The sequence below is a fragment of the Emys orbicularis genome, chromosome 3 (genome assembly GCF_028017835.1).
Source record: "Emys orbicularis isolate rEmyOrb1 chromosome 3, rEmyOrb1.hap1, whole genome shotgun sequence".
Taxonomy (NCBI): domain Eukaryota; kingdom Metazoa; phylum Chordata; order Testudines; family Emydidae; genus Emys; species Emys orbicularis.
In genome coordinates this window covers 24,138,960-24,156,903 of record NC_088685.1, presented here as the reverse complement: position 1 = coordinate 24,156,903, position 17,944 = coordinate 24,138,960, and the positions used below count along the sequence as shown (strand labels likewise).

Below are 17,944 nucleotides of genomic sequence, written 5' to 3'. Positions count from 1 at the left end.
AACATCAGTGGCACTATAACTAGGTGTACCAACTCTGCCACTGTGGTGTGCATCTAAGTCCTCTCAAACACATTAAGAATACAGTTTTCATTGGATTGTAATTTTTGTGCACACTGAAAAATTGTAACCCAGCATTTATTTTTAAAAATCTATTTGTTAGTGGAAAGTAGGAAAACATTTGAATGGAGACTATTAATCCAATTCTGCAGAATTTAATGATCCATTTAAAACAAGTTTCTAGGCCTTCTGGAAGTGGAAAAAAATATGACAAATATAATCTGATGTAACACTATTTCGCCTAGTCTGCAGATAGTGCCTATGCAGCTGCTGCTATCCTCTCTGCTGCTAGTTGGGATAAGGAACATAAACTGCACTAGCGAAACTGACCAAAGTTAATTCCATATGGGTAGGGCCCTACCAAATTCACGGTCCATTTTCATAAATTTCATGGTCATAGCATTTTAAAAATCTTGAATTTCACTGTTTCAGATATTTAAACCTTAAATTTCATGGTGGTGTAACAAAACATGAATTTGTATTTAAAAATGGCAAAATATAAACATGTAAAATCCTTAAGACTCAAACTGGGGTCCTGACCCAGAAGGGGGTTTCAAGGCTATTGTGGGGGGGGGTCACAGTATTGCCACCCTTACTTCTGCGCTGCCTTCAGAGCTGGGGGCTGGAGAGCAGCAGCTGCTGACCAGGTCCCTAGCTCTGAATGCAGTGCTGCTGCCAGCAGCAGCACAGAAGTACAGGTGGCAATACCATGACCCCCTACAATAGCTTTGCGACCCCCTTTTGGGTCAGGACCTCCAGTTTGAGAAACGCTGTATTTTTGTATACTTTTATCCTGTAGTATAGGCTATTTTTGAAGTATAGGGTAAAAGTACACAAAAGACCAGATTTCATGGTCTGGGACACATTTTTCACAGCCATGAATTTGGTAGGGCAACAAGAAGAGACCATGAGGCAATGAGAGTAGTTGAGATCCCACTTCTTTAGCGGTCAGAAAGCTGAAGTCAAGACAGTTGCTTCTCCCCTCTAGTAACTAAAGGATTAATGAGGCTTCAAATGTCTCAGAAACCTACTAGCCAGGAACAAAGTTGGTGGATAGAATCAGTGGGTGAATAGTTAAATTAAATTTGAAGGCCATTTCCCCATTCTTCATATTGAAATCCCTGGTTCTTACAGTGGGATTTAAAAAAGTCATAAATGAAGGGAGGAAAATAACTAGAAAGACAGAGCACATACTTTTAGCTGTGTTCAGGAGGGTCTGTGTTCATGATAATATTTTGGTATGCAGTGTCTTCATGTCAAAGACTGCAATGGAAGATGCTTAAGTGTCTGTTTCTATATTTATTTTAAAAAGTAATCACCAGGTGTCCACATAATAGATTTTCATGTGGGACAAAGCACTATGTCTTCTATAAGTTTGCAAAGATCTGAAGTATTTAGATCTCAGAGGATGGAGAAGTACATCTTGAGGACCATGCAGGATTCCTCAATACTAGGTAACTGAGTGAAATTTAATGGCTTACTAACTAATGCTCCCATCTAGCTTTAAACTCCATATCTATGTCTGTAAAGGCACCACTGTTTTCCTTTTGAATGTCCCAGGATAGGGCAGAAGGGAAATAAAGCCATTTTATTAAAACTATAAAAAAAAGTGTGTTTATAGAAAAAGTGGCACTTCCAATAGAAAGTGGAAATACGATCATTCAGTTCAGAGATTTTTCTGGCAGAGATTACAGCTACCAAAAGCAAAAAACTGATGGGAAGAATGGAGCAGATTAAATCAGAATCTGATCAGGTCATCAAATTGACATGCACTTCTAGCATGTTTATTTTGTGTCCTCTCAAATGAGGACATTTTTATATAACTTCCATTATCCAGCTGAAGGTCAGACAGGGATGGTAGAAAGTCCAAGTGAGGAAAGATTGGAACAACGTTTATTTATCCCTGAAACAGTGTGCAGGATTTTTGCAAAACACAGGAGTACTGTCTATTGGTAGAGTGTCTCATCGAGAAGAGCAGCCAGAACATAAGAACGGCCATACTGGGTCAGATCAATGGTCCATCTAACCCAGTATCCTGTCTTCCGACAATGACCAATGACAATGACAGGTTCTTCAGAGGGAATGAACAGAACAGGTAATCAAGTGATCCATACCATGTCACCCATTCCCAGCTTCTGGAAAACAGAGGCTAGGGACACTTCAGAGCATGATTTTGCATCCCTGCCCATCCTGGCTAACAGCTATTGATGGACCTATCCTCCATGAACTTATCTAGTTTTTTTTTAACCCTGTCTAATCTTTGCCTTCACAACATCCTCCGGCAAAGATTCCACATGTTGACCAGGTGTTGTTTGAAGTAGTACTTCCTTTTGTTGTTTTAAACCTGCTGCCTATTAATTTCATTTGGTGACCCCTAATTCTCATGTTATGAGAAGGAGTAAATAGCACTTCCTTATTTACTTTCTCCACACCAGTCATGATTTTGTTTATTTACTTTCTCCACACCAGTCATGATTTTGTAGACCTCTATCATATACCCCATAGTCGTCTGTTTTCCAAGCTGAAAAGTCCCAGCCTTATTAATCTCTCCTCATACGGAAGTTGTTCTATACCCCTAATCATTTTTGTTGCCCTTTTCTGTACCTTTCCCAATTCCAATGTATCTTTTTTGAGATGGGGCAACCAGATCTGCATGCAGTATTCAAGATGTGGGCATACCATGGATTTATATAGCGGCAATATGATATTTTCTGTCTTGTTATCTATCCCTTTCCTAATAATACCCAATGTTGTGTTAGCAGCACATTGAGTGGATGTTTTCAGAGAACTATCCACAATGACTCCAAGTTCTCTTTCTTGAGTGGCAACAGCTAATTTAGACCCCATCGTTTTATATGTATAGTTGGGATTATGTTTTTCAATGTGCATTACTTTGGCAGATGAAATTCAATGCTGATAAATACATTTTGTTGCCCAGTTACCCAGTTTTGTGAGATCCTTTTGTAACCTTTTGCAGTCTGTTTTGGACTTAACTATCTTGAGTAATTTGCAGATGATACAAACCTTTGCCACCTCACTGTTTATCCCCTTTTCCCGATCATTTATGAACATGTTGAATAGTACTGGTCCCAGTACAGACCCCTGAGGGACACCACTATTTACCTCTCTACATTCTGAAAACTGACCATTTATCCCTACCTTTTGTTTCCTATCTTTTAACCAGTTACTGATCCATGAGAGGACTTTCCCTCTTATCCCAGGACAGCTTACTTTGCTCAAGAACCAGAAGAGGACTAAACTTCATCTTTTGCAGAGTCCTGCCCACGAGAGAGGATGCAGGAAAGGAATTAAAGAGGTATTTCAGGAATGGTTAGGATAGCAGGTCCATGGCTGCTGCTCCTTGTGAGAAGCAAGGTGTTTTACAACTGATTTTAGGATGCAAACAGATCTACCTTTGGTTGTCCACATTTGTCTGGGACAGTGCCAACAGGTAGAAGCTACGTTTTGCTGGATTTATGTTGTGACAATTTAACAACACAATTGAGTTTGCCCACAGAGAATGGAAGTACATAGGTAGGATTTTTCCCTGCCCAAGTTATAAGGGTTTAATCTTCCCTAAGGAGGGGGACTGACCTGGTTCTTCCTGATTGCTGATAGCTAAGCATACATCGTGTTGTTCATCATAATTAAAATGTGGTTATTTAGCTAGTGATTAGCTAAGGGCATGAACAGCCCAAACAAATTCCCATCTGTTATTTCTTATGTGGTACCTGAAAGAGCAGTCTGCACCTCTATGACAGGCATGTCATTTATTCTGCTGCGTAACAGAGAAGCAAAGGCAAAACAGGCCTTTCATTTAGTGATTCCTGCATCTAACCCAATAACTTGTGGTTGAACACAAGCATATATTTCAGAAAGACATTTAAATGTCATTAAAAGACTCCAAGTGATGCAAAATTAACCATATCCCTGGGTAAACTGTTCCAGTGGTTAGTCACCCTCAATGTTAAAAATGTCCAGTTTGAACTTTGCCAACATCAGCTTCCAGCCATTGGACATTGCTATGTCTGTCTGCTAGATTAATGGAGCTCTCTAGTAACACATCTTCCCCCCGTGTAGTTACTTATGGCATATGATTAAACAGCTTTTCAACCTGCTCTCTGATAAGCTGAACAGACTTCTTTAGTTTCATTTTAAGGAGCGTTTTCCAGACTATCTATTCTTGTATCTCTTCTCTGAACCTTCTCCAATTTTTCCAACATCTTTTTTAAAATACTGACACCAGAACTTGACACAATGTTCCAGTAGCAGTCTGACAACATTCTTTTCCTTGCTTACCACGGGCTTCCTGTATGGCCTTTCTTGCAAGGATTTTTTTTCCTTAATCCTTAAGATACTGATGTGTATTTTCAACCTTTTTCTTTTTCTTTTTGGGTCTGGCAATTACTATATAGCACTGCTTTCTAACCTAGAGGTTGTGATCCTAAGGTGGGTCACAAGAGAATGACTACTGGGAGACAACCAAACCGGGGGAAAAGCCTGTGAAATTAATAAGCAGGAGCTGTGGTTGGAAAGTGGAAGAAAGACAAAGAGGAAGAGTCAGAGGTAAAACGGCAAAGAATAAGACTGGAGGCACAGCTAAAAAGGGTAATCAGTTTTCAGGTGACCAACAGAGGAAGACCTCTGCAATACAATGAATCTCTTTATGTAGAAAACTTTTCTTTTCATCTTGTTTTCTTCCAAAGTAAACCACTACTGCATTATAGTATGGAAGTGGATCAAGGGAACTAAATATTTAGCTAAACACCTTATTCGGTCTTACTCATACAATTAATTAAAATTGGTTTAGATATAACCACCCTTACAGACTGAAAGCTAGCTGAAGGACTGCCAACAAATGGTCATGATAAATGACCAAATGGCAACACTAGCTTGGAAAATTCTGATGTAGACTTGGGATCATTAATGAGCCCAAGGATAGAATTAACAGCCCACCAATGAAACCTGCAGATACTAAAATGGGAAGTGCTGAACCCCTGCAGAGACAGAAAAATAAATAGGAATATGATCAGGAAATGAAATTCAATTCAGAAAAACGCATACGTGAGAACAAGAGAACATAACAGGAACAATGTCTTCACTGGGAATAAAAACCTATCTGGACTTTTTAAAAAAAGTACCAGTGGCGTAGCCAGGTGGAGGGAACAGGGGGAGAGATCAAAAAAAAAGGCACCACCCGCTGCGGCGCTTTTACTCACCTGGCGGCACTTTTACTCATCCAGCGGCACTCCGGGTCTTCGGCGGCGGGCCCTTCACTCGCTCCAGGTGTCTTCGGCAGCACTGAAGGACCTGCCGCCGGAAATGCTGCCGAAGACCCACGGAGTGAGTGAAGGTCACGCCGCAGAAGATCCGGAGCGCTGCCGGGTGAGTAAAAGCACCACAGTGTGTGTTGCCTTTTTTTGATCGCTACCCCGGGTGAGTAAAAATTAAAAAGGTGCCAAGAAATTGACAAGGCGCCACTTGTGCTCAGTGGGGGAGCGGCCACTGCCTCGCTCCCACCCTAGCTACGCTACTGCTATTCACGTGTTCTAGGAGCATTACAATACTACACTTTACAAAAAGTGCAAAAGAGTTAGGCCTGGTCTTCACTAAAAAGTTTGGCTGACCCACCTGTGTTGCTCAGGAGTGTGAAAAATCAACATCCGAGCAGTGTAATTAAGCCGACCTAACCCCCAGTGTACACGGCGCTAGGTTGACAGAAGAATTCTTCTGTCGAACTAGCTACCACATCTCAGGGAGGTGGATTACCTATGCCAATGAGAGAACCCTTCCCAGCAGCATAGGTTGCATTTACACTGAAGTGCTACAGCAGTGCTGAGCCATGCTGCTGTAGTGTTTCAAGTGTAGACAAGCTCTTAGTCTCTGACTTTTCCCGATGTGTTCATTGGTTAAACAGTAAACAAATTATACCAAGGTATTCAGTAACAACTGGCATAAAAAACGGACACAGTTTTTTAGTTCCCACATTCAGAAGAATCACATCATAAGAGATAATCTGTTCTTGATACAGCTCTGATGAGACCACACCTAGAATACTGTGTTCAGTCTGGTGCCAAGAAAACAAACTGGAGTTCAGGGAATAAACAACAAAAGCACACCACAAAACTAGGGTGTACTAACATGTGTAACTTGGGTAAAAGAATTAAGAAAAGGGAAATCTATGGAAAATACAGCAAACTTCCTGAAAGCAAGAAATGTGGAATAGGCTCCTGAAGAAATGGTAGAAGCCCCTTTGGAACATTTGATATAAGTTAGGATTAAGTACCTAGAATGTACCCTACCTCACGTGGTTGAGAGGATTATTTCATTAGGGTTTGTAAGGTGCTTAGAGACTATAGGTCAGTCTGGGAAAAAACAAAAGGCTCACCAGCTAAAACTTCAAATTTGTTTTCTCATTGAGAAATAATACTTTTCTTAGAAAGATCAGAGCCCAAAAATGATCTCTAACATATTAAGTTGAAATATTGTTTGTTTTGATTGTCAAAAGGCATTTCTCTAATTTTCTGAAAGACAGATAGGTAAGTAATTAAAAGTTAGTGCATCATGCATGTAAAACAATCATTTGTTGTGGATTTGATATTTCAGTTTAATTTTAAAAGTAACTGTTTACAAAGAGCTATCTTCTTTTTCTTTTCACTCAATACTTGTGTAAAGTAATCTAGCATATGTCAGTTCGTACAAAACCATATTGTACTTTTTTAGCTGTATAATCAAAGCATTGATATCACATGTATTGTGGTTGATAGAGTTGGTGTCTGCAGATGTAGGAAACATCATTGCATCAGTTTACATTCTGTTTACATAAAACACCGGTTATTAGGTCCATAATAAAATAAATGTATCCACAATTTTGTTTATCTTGATTTCCTTAAGAATGCCTCTTGGCCCAGGCTACATCTGCCTTGACTCAGTTTTCTCAATATATTCCAAATGGACAATAGCCAAACCATACTTCCTTGCATTGTCTTCAAGTGAACTGGCATAACAAGCAACACAGTATAGATGGGGCATACTTGCAAAATATCTCACAGTTGCCTCTATGATATCAGAGTTTGAAGCTGCAATCACTTTTGGAGACTTAACTGGAAAAACTTGAAAACACGATTCAAAATAAATTCAATCTTTTTAAAATGGAATAAATCTTAATGAGACAGAGAATAGCAAGCCTAACGATATGTTTGATACAGTGCACAAAAAACAAGGAATATTTTCTCAAGTAGCCTGTGTGCCATTTGAATAACCCATATTTATCACTGTATTGTCTAAATGAGCCAATCACTTTTGATTTGATCTTTACACCCGATTCCTATAACCTCCTAAAGCTACCCTGCATATCAACATCTTTTTTCAGATTTCACCTCCACCACGTCAGCAAAGAGACAAGGTAGCCCTTCATTAATGTGATGTACATGGACTCTTTATTAGCTGCAGAACTGTCAGATCCTCAGCAAGTAGAGTAATAAGTCTAGCTTTCAGTATGCATTTCTCTGAATTTCCTAAGAGACTTTATAATAGTGTTTTTAAAGTCTCTCACTCTGTGGGTGTTAATATAGTTTGAGTGAAGGAAAAGGCTATTTTTAACCAGCAGAGTATTTCAAATTACACCTCTCATTCTGGAAGGAAGCTTTTGTTCCTCCTTCCTAGGCCATGGCACATGCACTGGTCTATCAGCACTAAAATTGTCCACTGAAGAAGCCATGCCACTAAGGGTATAATAAATTGCCCTAATTTCCAGCCAGTTTATAACTGTTATTTTTCTTTGGGTACAGGAATCCTGCAAAAGCCCCAACACCCCAGGCTTGGGTTAGTGGAAATAACTTCTTAGAAAGCAACAGCAGAGAATTTTTCACAATCTTTATATTGCCTGCTCTTCTTCCCCAAGCTTATCAGCTAACAAGCCCAATATGTTAACATGATAGCTCCATTTATCATAGTTCTTAGATACTGGAGTTAACTTAGACACCACCTTAGATACTGTAAATATGGTCTTTAGATGCCTGAAAAATTGGGTTGTCACAGATCAAAAAACGTCACTAACCAAGCTAAGAATCTAAACAAGCTAAATTTTATTAGAATTTCCAGTCCTCCAACAGGATTTTCTAATCACCTACAAATATTTACCTCTCCCATTCCCCGAGATTCTAGTGCAAGAGCTTGAAACTCATGATTCATCTCATCCACAGATCGAACCTGAAGAAAAAAATATTAATGACAATTAGCAACCATTAGATAGTGAACTATATCTTAAATACAGTTATATATTCCCCATATGATTTTACTGTTTTTTAAAAAATGGTTTCTAAAGTTCCATTTCTAAAATTTGCTATTCAATCTATAATCATACACCTTTCAGATTTGGTAAATGAGTCTACTTAAAGACTGCAACCAGTTCTTTAATGCTTCATGTTAAAATTTGTTTTGCATTATTGTGTTAAGGACAAATATTTTAAAAACTATAAATGTAGCATATTACAGTACACATCAACTACCACAAAAACAATGAGCAATTTTCTATCTGCAAACACACACAAGGATAAGTGAAATTAATGATTGGTTTATACATATTAATTTGGAAAATAAATGATTTGTTGCACACAAAGTTACTGAGTACACTTGAGGGAAGACAAAAGGTATGGAAAAATCTCATGAGTGCACACACAAGTGGCTATCACTACTGTCTATCCTATTCCCATCAGAGACACTAACCTCACCCCCAACAAACACTTCGTATATTTTCTACCTCTGAGGAATGGCCTTCAAAGGAACTTTCAAAACTAGGGAAAACTTAGAAAAAGAAGGGGCACGAGAACAAGTAAAACTACAATTGGGTTGTTTGAAACACTAAAATATGAGAGGGCACAGCAATGAAATGTTTTAGAAACACAATTATCCCTAAAATTATGGAGGAAAATGAAGATGCAAATTTCCTTGCTTTTGTTGTTCTCTGTTGGATCCCAAGGAATCAGTTGCTCCCAGAATGCTGTGGATGTGCATTTTCCCATACACAGTAATTGACACTACACAAACATTGCATTTGTATAAACAGATGTTTATCTAACAAGGTATGCAAATGCTGTTTTCTTTCACACATCAGGGTTTCTGGTCATTCATAAACTTGAAAACATGAAAAAAACTGAACATGTTCAAAATTGCACGTGCAAATGTTGTTATCTTTCTGTTGATAGACTGGATAAACTTTCAGTTTTATAAATTCCCCAACAGCAAGTTTTTTGTAGCAAATTTAGCATTTTGAATTTAAGCAGCAGTGTTGATTTCTTGGCAATTTCCATTGCTAAAACTCAGTCCTCTCAAGATGTCATTACTGAGCATATTAAACTACAAACTATTAAATCTTTGAAGTCAGCATATGAGTACATAGTTAATTTTTCTGAAGCAAATGCTTAACTGAAAGTCGTAAAAGAACACTTCTTCATGAAGAATATGATTTTGGTTATTTTAATTCATTATTTCCATCCCCAGTGAGCACTCAATGTATTCAACCAGCACTAGCAGAATATTTACTTTTGAGCTGAATTATTGAAAGAGCAACCTAAACACAAACTTTCTTTTCTCAATACTAGAAAATTGGGAATTTAAGTCAATTAGGTTGATTTTTACACTGATTGTATCAATGAAACTGAAGACAGACAAGACAGAACATTATGCTCCTATAAAAATGTCTAAGAACAAATTTTAGGCTGGAGCAAAATCAACAGCAGATTAGTAACCTATTTAAATAAAGATAAACTTGTATTTGAAAAGCTCAGGGAAGCGATGAAAAATCCTTGTGTGTGGAAAAAGATTTTTGGGGAAAGAATGAAATTGCAAAATTTCAGTTTTGGAAGACGCTTCTGAATTTGGATAATCTAAATTTCCAATGACTGAATTTACCTGCACAGATATTCATAGGAAACAATGGATAGATAGATAGATAGGTAGATAGATAATACTGTGAGCCACTTCACTATTACTTTGCAATTTAATATTGAAAGAAAAAAAACTTGATATATACACAATTTCATCTCCAGGAACATGGTTTTGTTCAATTAGCACTTTTCAAACAATTTGTAGTAAATTCTTGTTAATCTACATTCATTCAACACAAATGTTGTGTAAGTCACTGTCTAACAATTAGCCACATTTATAAGTCATTAACATTTTATTGTATTTTTTATTTTGCTGCAAAAGATTAAATGTACATTGCCATGCCTACCCAGTTTTCAACATTAAAAATACCTCAATTATAGTCCCACAGAGACCTACAAAAAGAGCGAAAGGGTAACAATGTAACTAAATACATAGGTTACACTTAACAAATGCTTTAACAAACAAAACTGAGGAGCTGGAGGTCTCTATAGTTGTAGATCAATCCTATACATTGCTCTGAACTTTATTTTGCCCATGTTCCATTCTCATAAGCATGAAATTTGAAAGATTATTACTGTTACTGTTAGTAATGCTATTCCAAGACTGTACTGTTACCAGAAGAGTGGAGCCTTCATTTGTGTCTCCTTCAGGACACATGCCTTCATCAGAAACAGTAGTACACAAAACACTGCCACAGCATTGCAGGTAACACTGATGTTTTAAAAGATCTGCATTCTCTAATCTCTATTATACTGGATTTCCTTGGGTATTGCCTACCAAAATTTTCCTACTTCTTCACTGAATTCAAGAATTTATTAAGGAAATCTACAGAACCAAAAGGAAAATATATTGGCTGGAATCACATAAGCAGTCAAGAAGTTCTGACTAGCATTGCTTATTACTTGTATTACCATAGTACCTAGGAGCCCTAATCATAGACCAGGACTCTATTATAACAGACACTGTACAAACCCAGAACAAAAAGAGAGTCTCCTGCTTGGTTCCTCTGATCCAGAAGTAACATTTATCTAATTAATTAAAAATGCCTTATTCCTTTGGAAAAAGCAACAGAGGGTCCTGTGGCACCTTTAAGACTAACAGAAGTATTGGGAGCATAAGCTTTCATGGGTAAGAACCTCACTTCTTCAGATGACTTGTATCTGAAGAAGTGAGGTTCTTACCCACGAAAGCTTATGCTCCCAATACTTCTGTTAGTCTTAAAGGTGCCACAGGACCCTCTGTTGCTTTTTACAGATTCAGACTAACACGGCTACCCCTCTGATACTTATTCCTTTGGTGCAACCTAATTAAAAGATCTTTCAGTACAGAGTTTTTTTATTTCTTTACAATTTAAAAACACTGTCAAATACTTTGTTCGATATATATTTCCCCATCATTTGTAATAATTTATGAACTACTGAGAAAAGGGTGCCTTCTCTTAATTATTTTGCCTTTGACTAACTTATTTCCCCAAGCACTTTTCAAAGTTTTCAGTTGAGTTCAAAACTACTGTGTCAATTTTCAGTTACTACTTAGGCTAAATCTACAATAAGAGTCAGGAATGTGATTCCCCTGCTTGTGTACGCACTCCCACTAGCTCTCATCGAACCAGCGTGAATATAATTGGAAGTGTTGCCCCAGTAGCAAGCGTAGTGGCAGCGAAGGCCACTAAGCTGTGTGGAGTACATACCCACAGGTTTAGGCAGCTTTATACTCTGCATGGCTCAGCTGTGCCTCTACTGCTGCTACCCATGCTACCGTGGCAACACTGCAGTATTTATATTTCCACTAGCTGGATGAGAGCTAGCGCAAGTACCTGTACACAAGCAGGGGAAATCACACCAACAGCTCATACTGTAGACAGCCATTGTTTTGCACAAACGTTTATTATAGCACAGGGAATAGCGTTAAGTAAACTTGTGCTGTTAAGCCCACAGCGAAGTCTCTCTTTAATTAATGTCACATTTAGTTAATTAGTTTAGAGGTCAATAATTTGGAAAATCAAAAGATCCAGCTGTTTGAAATGTAAAAAATGAGCTGTAGTTCATTTTAGAAGTCTAAGTAGGACAAACTCCCACACAAAAGGGGGGGGGGGGAAGAGAAAGCAACATTTTCAAAGCAAGGGTTCCTTGCTTTGCATCTTCTCACCTTTGTGCAGGCCACCCTGACAACTCAACTAGCACTTCTGGAAACAGAGAATCTTTTCTGTAGCTGGAAAGGCCCTGTTTCTGGTTGAACACATTTGCCTTTAGTTTCATCTTTTCCCCCCAAAATCATTTTGTTGAATATTCTCTTCCATCATCCAAATGTTTTGGCATTAGGTGCTAGCACTAGTCCTGATATTTAATATAGATAACTCATTCCAAATGTCAAAAGCAGGTAAATACTCCAATAAAAACAAAATATACACAAAGTTGAGACTAAGTACCTATGACACATTCCCCAGACAGGTATGTATAAATTTTTGACAATAAAATAAATCCATGTAGGATAAAATAAGCAAACAAAACAGAATATATCCACTTTAGTTTTAAAATATATTCATGTGTAAATTAAAAGTGTTGTAATGTCTTCCTTGACTTTCTGGTCAAAACTCTTTCAAGGTATGTTTCCCCCCCCTGCTACTGCATATCACTATTGCACAAGTGTCTAAAGACTGCACACCTGTACTGTGTTAATTTCACTAACCAATGCAAGAAAGTATCCCTGAATTCTGGTACTGATAAAGGTGAATGTAAAGGCTTTTTATCTAAGTCCTATTTACTCACTGAAGATAGATCCCTACCTTAGAAAGTTCGTTAAAAGATATTAGGTTAGAGCTTTGCCTTTTGGTCTGTTGTAACATCTTTGATTGAGGAATAGATATGGATTAAGTATTGACCTAACTGATCTTAAACTGTCACAAAAAGATAACTCGTATTATTACCCTACAGCATTATCTGAGGTTACCAACATTTCATCCCACCCACTGAAAAAGAAAAAACAAACAAACAAAAAGACATCAGGAACACAAACACACCATATCTTAAATACCTATCATGTAGATGCACATGAAATCAACAATCTATATGTCCACTCACTTACAGACTTTGTTAGGCGTTCCAGCTCCAATTTTTAAGTATTAACAGTTTCAAGAGGTATCTTTATTTGGTCATGAACTTGGTAAGCAATTTTTAGAATAATCAATTCAGTTCACCATACAAAAATACAATCAGTCTCCATTACACCTGCCTTTTTACTTTTCACTTCCAACCTCTCCCTTACCCCAATCCCCCTTAGTGTATGTCTACACTGCAATAAAAGCCTGTGGCATGGCCACGACTGGCCCGGGTCAGCTGACTCAGGCTTGCGGGGCTATAAAATTTCAGGGTAGACATTCGGGCTCGGAGATCCCAAACATTTACACTGGAATTGTATAGCCCTGTGGCCCGAGCCCCGCAAGCCTAAGTCAGCTGACATGGGCTCTGAGACTTGGTACAACAGGGTTTTTTTAAATTGCTGTGTAGATGTACCCTTAGCTACCAACTTCACTGGTCCTACTTTATCGCACTCCATCTTTTAACCTCCCCCCTTTCTTGATACCTTATCCACAACATTCTGGCATATTCTGTGCCATATCCAAGGATTGGACAATAGCAAATGTGTACTTACCTTAAAAAAGGCACTAAGAATGACTCAGAGAAATACAGACCAGTAACTTTATTCCATTTACCCGGTATAGAAGTATTAAAAATATTACAGAACAACTACGAGACCATGACATGATAGGGTTCAACCAGAATGGCTTCTGCAAAGGAAACTCATACCTCCCTAATTAGAATGTTTTGAATGTGTTAATAAAACAATGGATAAAGGAGAACAAACAATTTATTTACATTTTCATGAGGCTTCTGATAAAGTCCCTCACAAGAGGCAACTGAAGAAACTAAGCAGTATTGTCGTTTATCAAAAACTGGCTAAAAGACACAAAATGCAGGAATGGACAGTTCATTTTTTACTAAGTGTGGGATGCCACAAGGTTCCATACAAGAACCGGTGTCAAATATATTTATTAATAATCTGGAAAAAGATATGAGCAGTGAGGTGGCGAAGTTTACAGATGACAAATTTATTTAGATCAAGACCAGAGAAGACTGACAGCCAAGAGACAAACCAAGCCAGGAGACCGAGCAATATGATGGCAGATGAAATTCAATGCTGATATATTCAAAGCAATGCACACTGAAGGGAATTTCTGAGCTACTCAGAAACCTTACTGAGTTCTAAATTAATTACATCAACTCAGAAATTAGGCCTGCCCATCACTGTGAGCAGTTCAATGGAGACCTCTGCTCAAAGAGCAGGAAGCAAAATGTCAGGATGGATACACAACAGGATTGAGAATACTACAGAAATTCTGCCATTATATAAATCAATGATATATCCTCATCAGAAATATATGTTTAGTTGTGATGACACCATTACAAAGTATAGCTCAGAAATGATATAGCAAAATTAGAAGTTTAGTGATGGGAAACAAGAATGACTAAACTCCCATATGAAAAGAGATTGAAAAGACTGGGATTGTTTACCTTAGAGGAGATGAATAAGAGAGAACATAAGAGTATACAAAATAATGAATAGTACAGACAAAGTAGAATGTAAATTTCATTTCACAATTACAAGGGAATAGCTGATGAAAATAACAGGTGGCAAATCCAAAACAGGTAAGAAGAAATATTTTCCCCACACATGGATTTGAAAAGGAACAGACATTTATATGGTTAACAAGATTCACTTGGGTCACAATGGAAACTACTAAAACAGATGAGTTTTGGAAGATACATAAGCCCTCTCACTTCAGGGCATATGCTAACTTAATTATCAAGGGGTAAGAGGAAACTTCCCACTGGGTCAGGTTAACCAACAAACGCCTGTTACAGATTTTCTGGAACTTTCTTCTAAATATGTTATTGGCCACTGTTGGGACAGAAAACTAGGCTCAATGGACCACCAGTCTCACCTACTATGGACATCCCTGTTATCATTTGTATAGATAGAAACCTACTTGCTACAATATTTGTACTCATAGCACACTGCCTTCCATCATGGTGGTCTCTCAGTATATTATCTAAAATCAAACTGCCTCTTAGTGGAGCAAAAAACTGCATATTTGACTAGAGTATATACAAAAATCTGATTTCACAGCTTTGATACGTAGCTAACAAAGAGTAACTACCAAAGTAAAGAAACCTTTTTTAATATCATTACTAGGCCACTTAAAAAAATCATTTTGTGATATGGAAAATCAACTTCACCTATATTGTCACGATCACATCTCTGTAAATAAGGCAACTGATTGTCTATACAAATCTCTGAGTTATGTGTTACATGTGAGTGACACTTGCATCACTAAACACAATCACAAGATGATTGCTTTCAAAGAGTCCTGTCTAAATTTCCAATATAGTACGTTAATGACTGGAATTGAGATTTATAGTAGAAAATGACTACTCTGAATTTAAAAGTCACAAGTATTGGATTACAAAGCTTAATACTAAATCCCAAAGGCATCGTTCCCCACCTGAAGTCATGTATGTAGCCCAAGGAGTATAATTTTTCATACAAATCCCAGTTTGTATTCATAATGTGCTACAAATTCAGTTATCCCTCCATCAAAAACAGAACTTCAGTAGGAACAGTAGCAGCTTTTTTAATTTGGGGGGTAGCCTTTGAATTGTCCTTCCTATTCACTTCAAATTTGATAGGGGGAGAAATAGCTCAGTGGTTTGAGCATTGGCCTGCTAAACCCAGGGTTGTGAGTTCAATCCTTAGGGATCTGGGGCAAAATCAGTACTTGGTCCTGCTAGTGAAGGCAGGGGGCTGGACTCGATGACCTTTCAGGGTCCCTTCCAGTTCTAGGAGATATATATATTTATATATATATATATATTTTTTTTTTTAAACACAGCTGGAGTTGTCCTGCTATAAGTGAAAACATTTAAAATTTCACTTATTTCCTGTTTTCCCTAATATGTCTTCATTTGATCAAAACAAAAACACACACACCCCAAAAAACTCCACTCACAAATATAGAGCCCCAAACCATCAATGAAATGTTGTAGAAAATGTTGTTACCTTTGAAATCTCAATTACAAGATTTTTCCTCTAAGTGGCGTGACAGAGTTATCCTAATTAAGATTTCCCTAGTTTAGGTCACAGGATAAAAGCTATGTGATGGTATTCCTGATGACAAAAACTATACAACAGCTAAAAGGACAACAGACCAACACTACGGGGTCATATTAGGCACCTGATTTATTTTTAGCAATCCAAGCATAAAAACTAAATTTGTGTCGGTAATTTATATAATACCCCAACAAAACTAATCATTGGAATTATCATGGCTGTTTTTAGCCGGAAGCATTTTTTTTTTTTTTTTTTAAATAATCCATCTCTCACTCAGACACTAATGCAGAGAAACCTTTCACTTCCCCTTAAAACCTGAAACTTTAAAAAGTAAAACCATAAACCTTTTTATTTGCAAAGCCTAGAGTTTAGAGTGTCTCCCCCCCAGAATAGATCATTATCAAGAGAAAACATTTGCTGCGTGTATTACAGTGCTTTAGGTGGGTACAGTTGATACCTACATCACTAAATATGGTCCTCTTATTATTTTATGGTAACCCCTCCATCTTAAATGCTTTCTGAACTAGGGTTTTCCTAACTGTCCATAGTAATAGTGCAGATTAAACATGGCAATAATTTGGACATTTTTGGCTGTGAAGAAAAGTGCATTAATGTGAAGCATCTAGCAATAAATTGCAATTTCATATCTATTCTACAAGTCAGCAAAACCATACAATACTAACAAAATTTTAATTTACATAGTTAAATACTGAGATTTCCAATAGTTAGGTTATTTCCCAAAAATAATTTGCACACACGAGAAAGACAAGCATTCTAACTGCATATACTGAACAGTTCACAAAGTTACAGGACCTGCCCTTTCCTGTTGTACTTACTCAGAAGAATACAGGTTACAACTGGCAAACTACAAAAAAAACTAATGTAATCATTTTGTTTCTTTCCAGTTGAGCAACACACACATAATTAATGGATTTGCATCAGTCACAGTCAGATCATGGCACAAAAGCAGTTCTTATGAAATATCTTGGATTGCCTCTTTAATCTGAGTGGATGAGACTGAGTCACCTGCAGAGACAGAACTCAGACAATCCATTTATAAACTCAAAAACAGACTTCAAGGTGTACACTTACAATCTCAAATGCACATGCTGCAAGTCACTTATAACAAATATTAAACCAAAAAACCCCAAACCTATGCTAAAAGAACATTATTAAGGTTACAAAGTCAAGCACTCAAGTCAGAAAATACCAGAATTAATCTTAATTCAGCCCTCATGTGTACTGTATGCATTATGATACAGTTTTAAATTACATCATCACATGTTATTTTTTCCACAGGACCCCTGCCTCATTCAGGGCACAGATAGGAACTGTGCTCACATAGTGAACAAGATATTCAATATTTTTTCTTCTCATTACTTATTGGGGGCCCCACATTTTATTTACAGCACACTATTCAAACCCTGCTTTCAAACAGAATTATTAATGCCCTCATGGGCTTTTCTACAGCACTCATCACTACAGAATCTGAGTGTTTCACAAACATTAATTTATGTTCACAACAGCTCTGTGAGGTGACAGGGTGATGAGATCCCCATTTTACAAATGGGTAACTAAGGCACAGAGAAATTAAGGTCAAAATTTTCCACTACTTTTGGGTGCCCAATATGAGATGACTAAAACATGATTTTTCAGATTTAGCATTAATTACAGAACACTTATATGTTCAAATCACAGCTTCCACTGACTTCAGCTTGCAGCACTTCTGCATAACAGACCCCAGTATATCAAGTCAGTCATCCAGAAAAGGAGGAACACACAATTAGTGACCACCTACGGAAAGTGTGGCTTAAGTGACTTGCCAAGAATC

At 37.5% G+C, this 17,944-nt stretch overlaps 1 protein-coding gene across 3 annotated transcripts in view; it reads right to left on the bottom strand.

Annotated features, from left to right (window-relative positions):
* PUM2 (pumilio RNA binding family member 2) overlaps positions 1-17,944 on the bottom strand; it is a 108,402-nt gene that overhangs the window by 64,716 nt on the left and 25,742 nt on the right. For all 3 annotated transcript variants that reach the window (XM_065402160.1, XM_065402162.1, XM_065402161.1), the window contains exon 2: positions 8,200-8,268. In XM_065402160.1, the coding sequence (XP_065258232.1) occupies positions 8,200-8,250 (51 nt within the window). In that variant the 5' untranslated portion in view covers positions 8,251-8,268. The remainder of the gene's footprint in view (positions 1-8,199; positions 8,269-17,944) is intronic.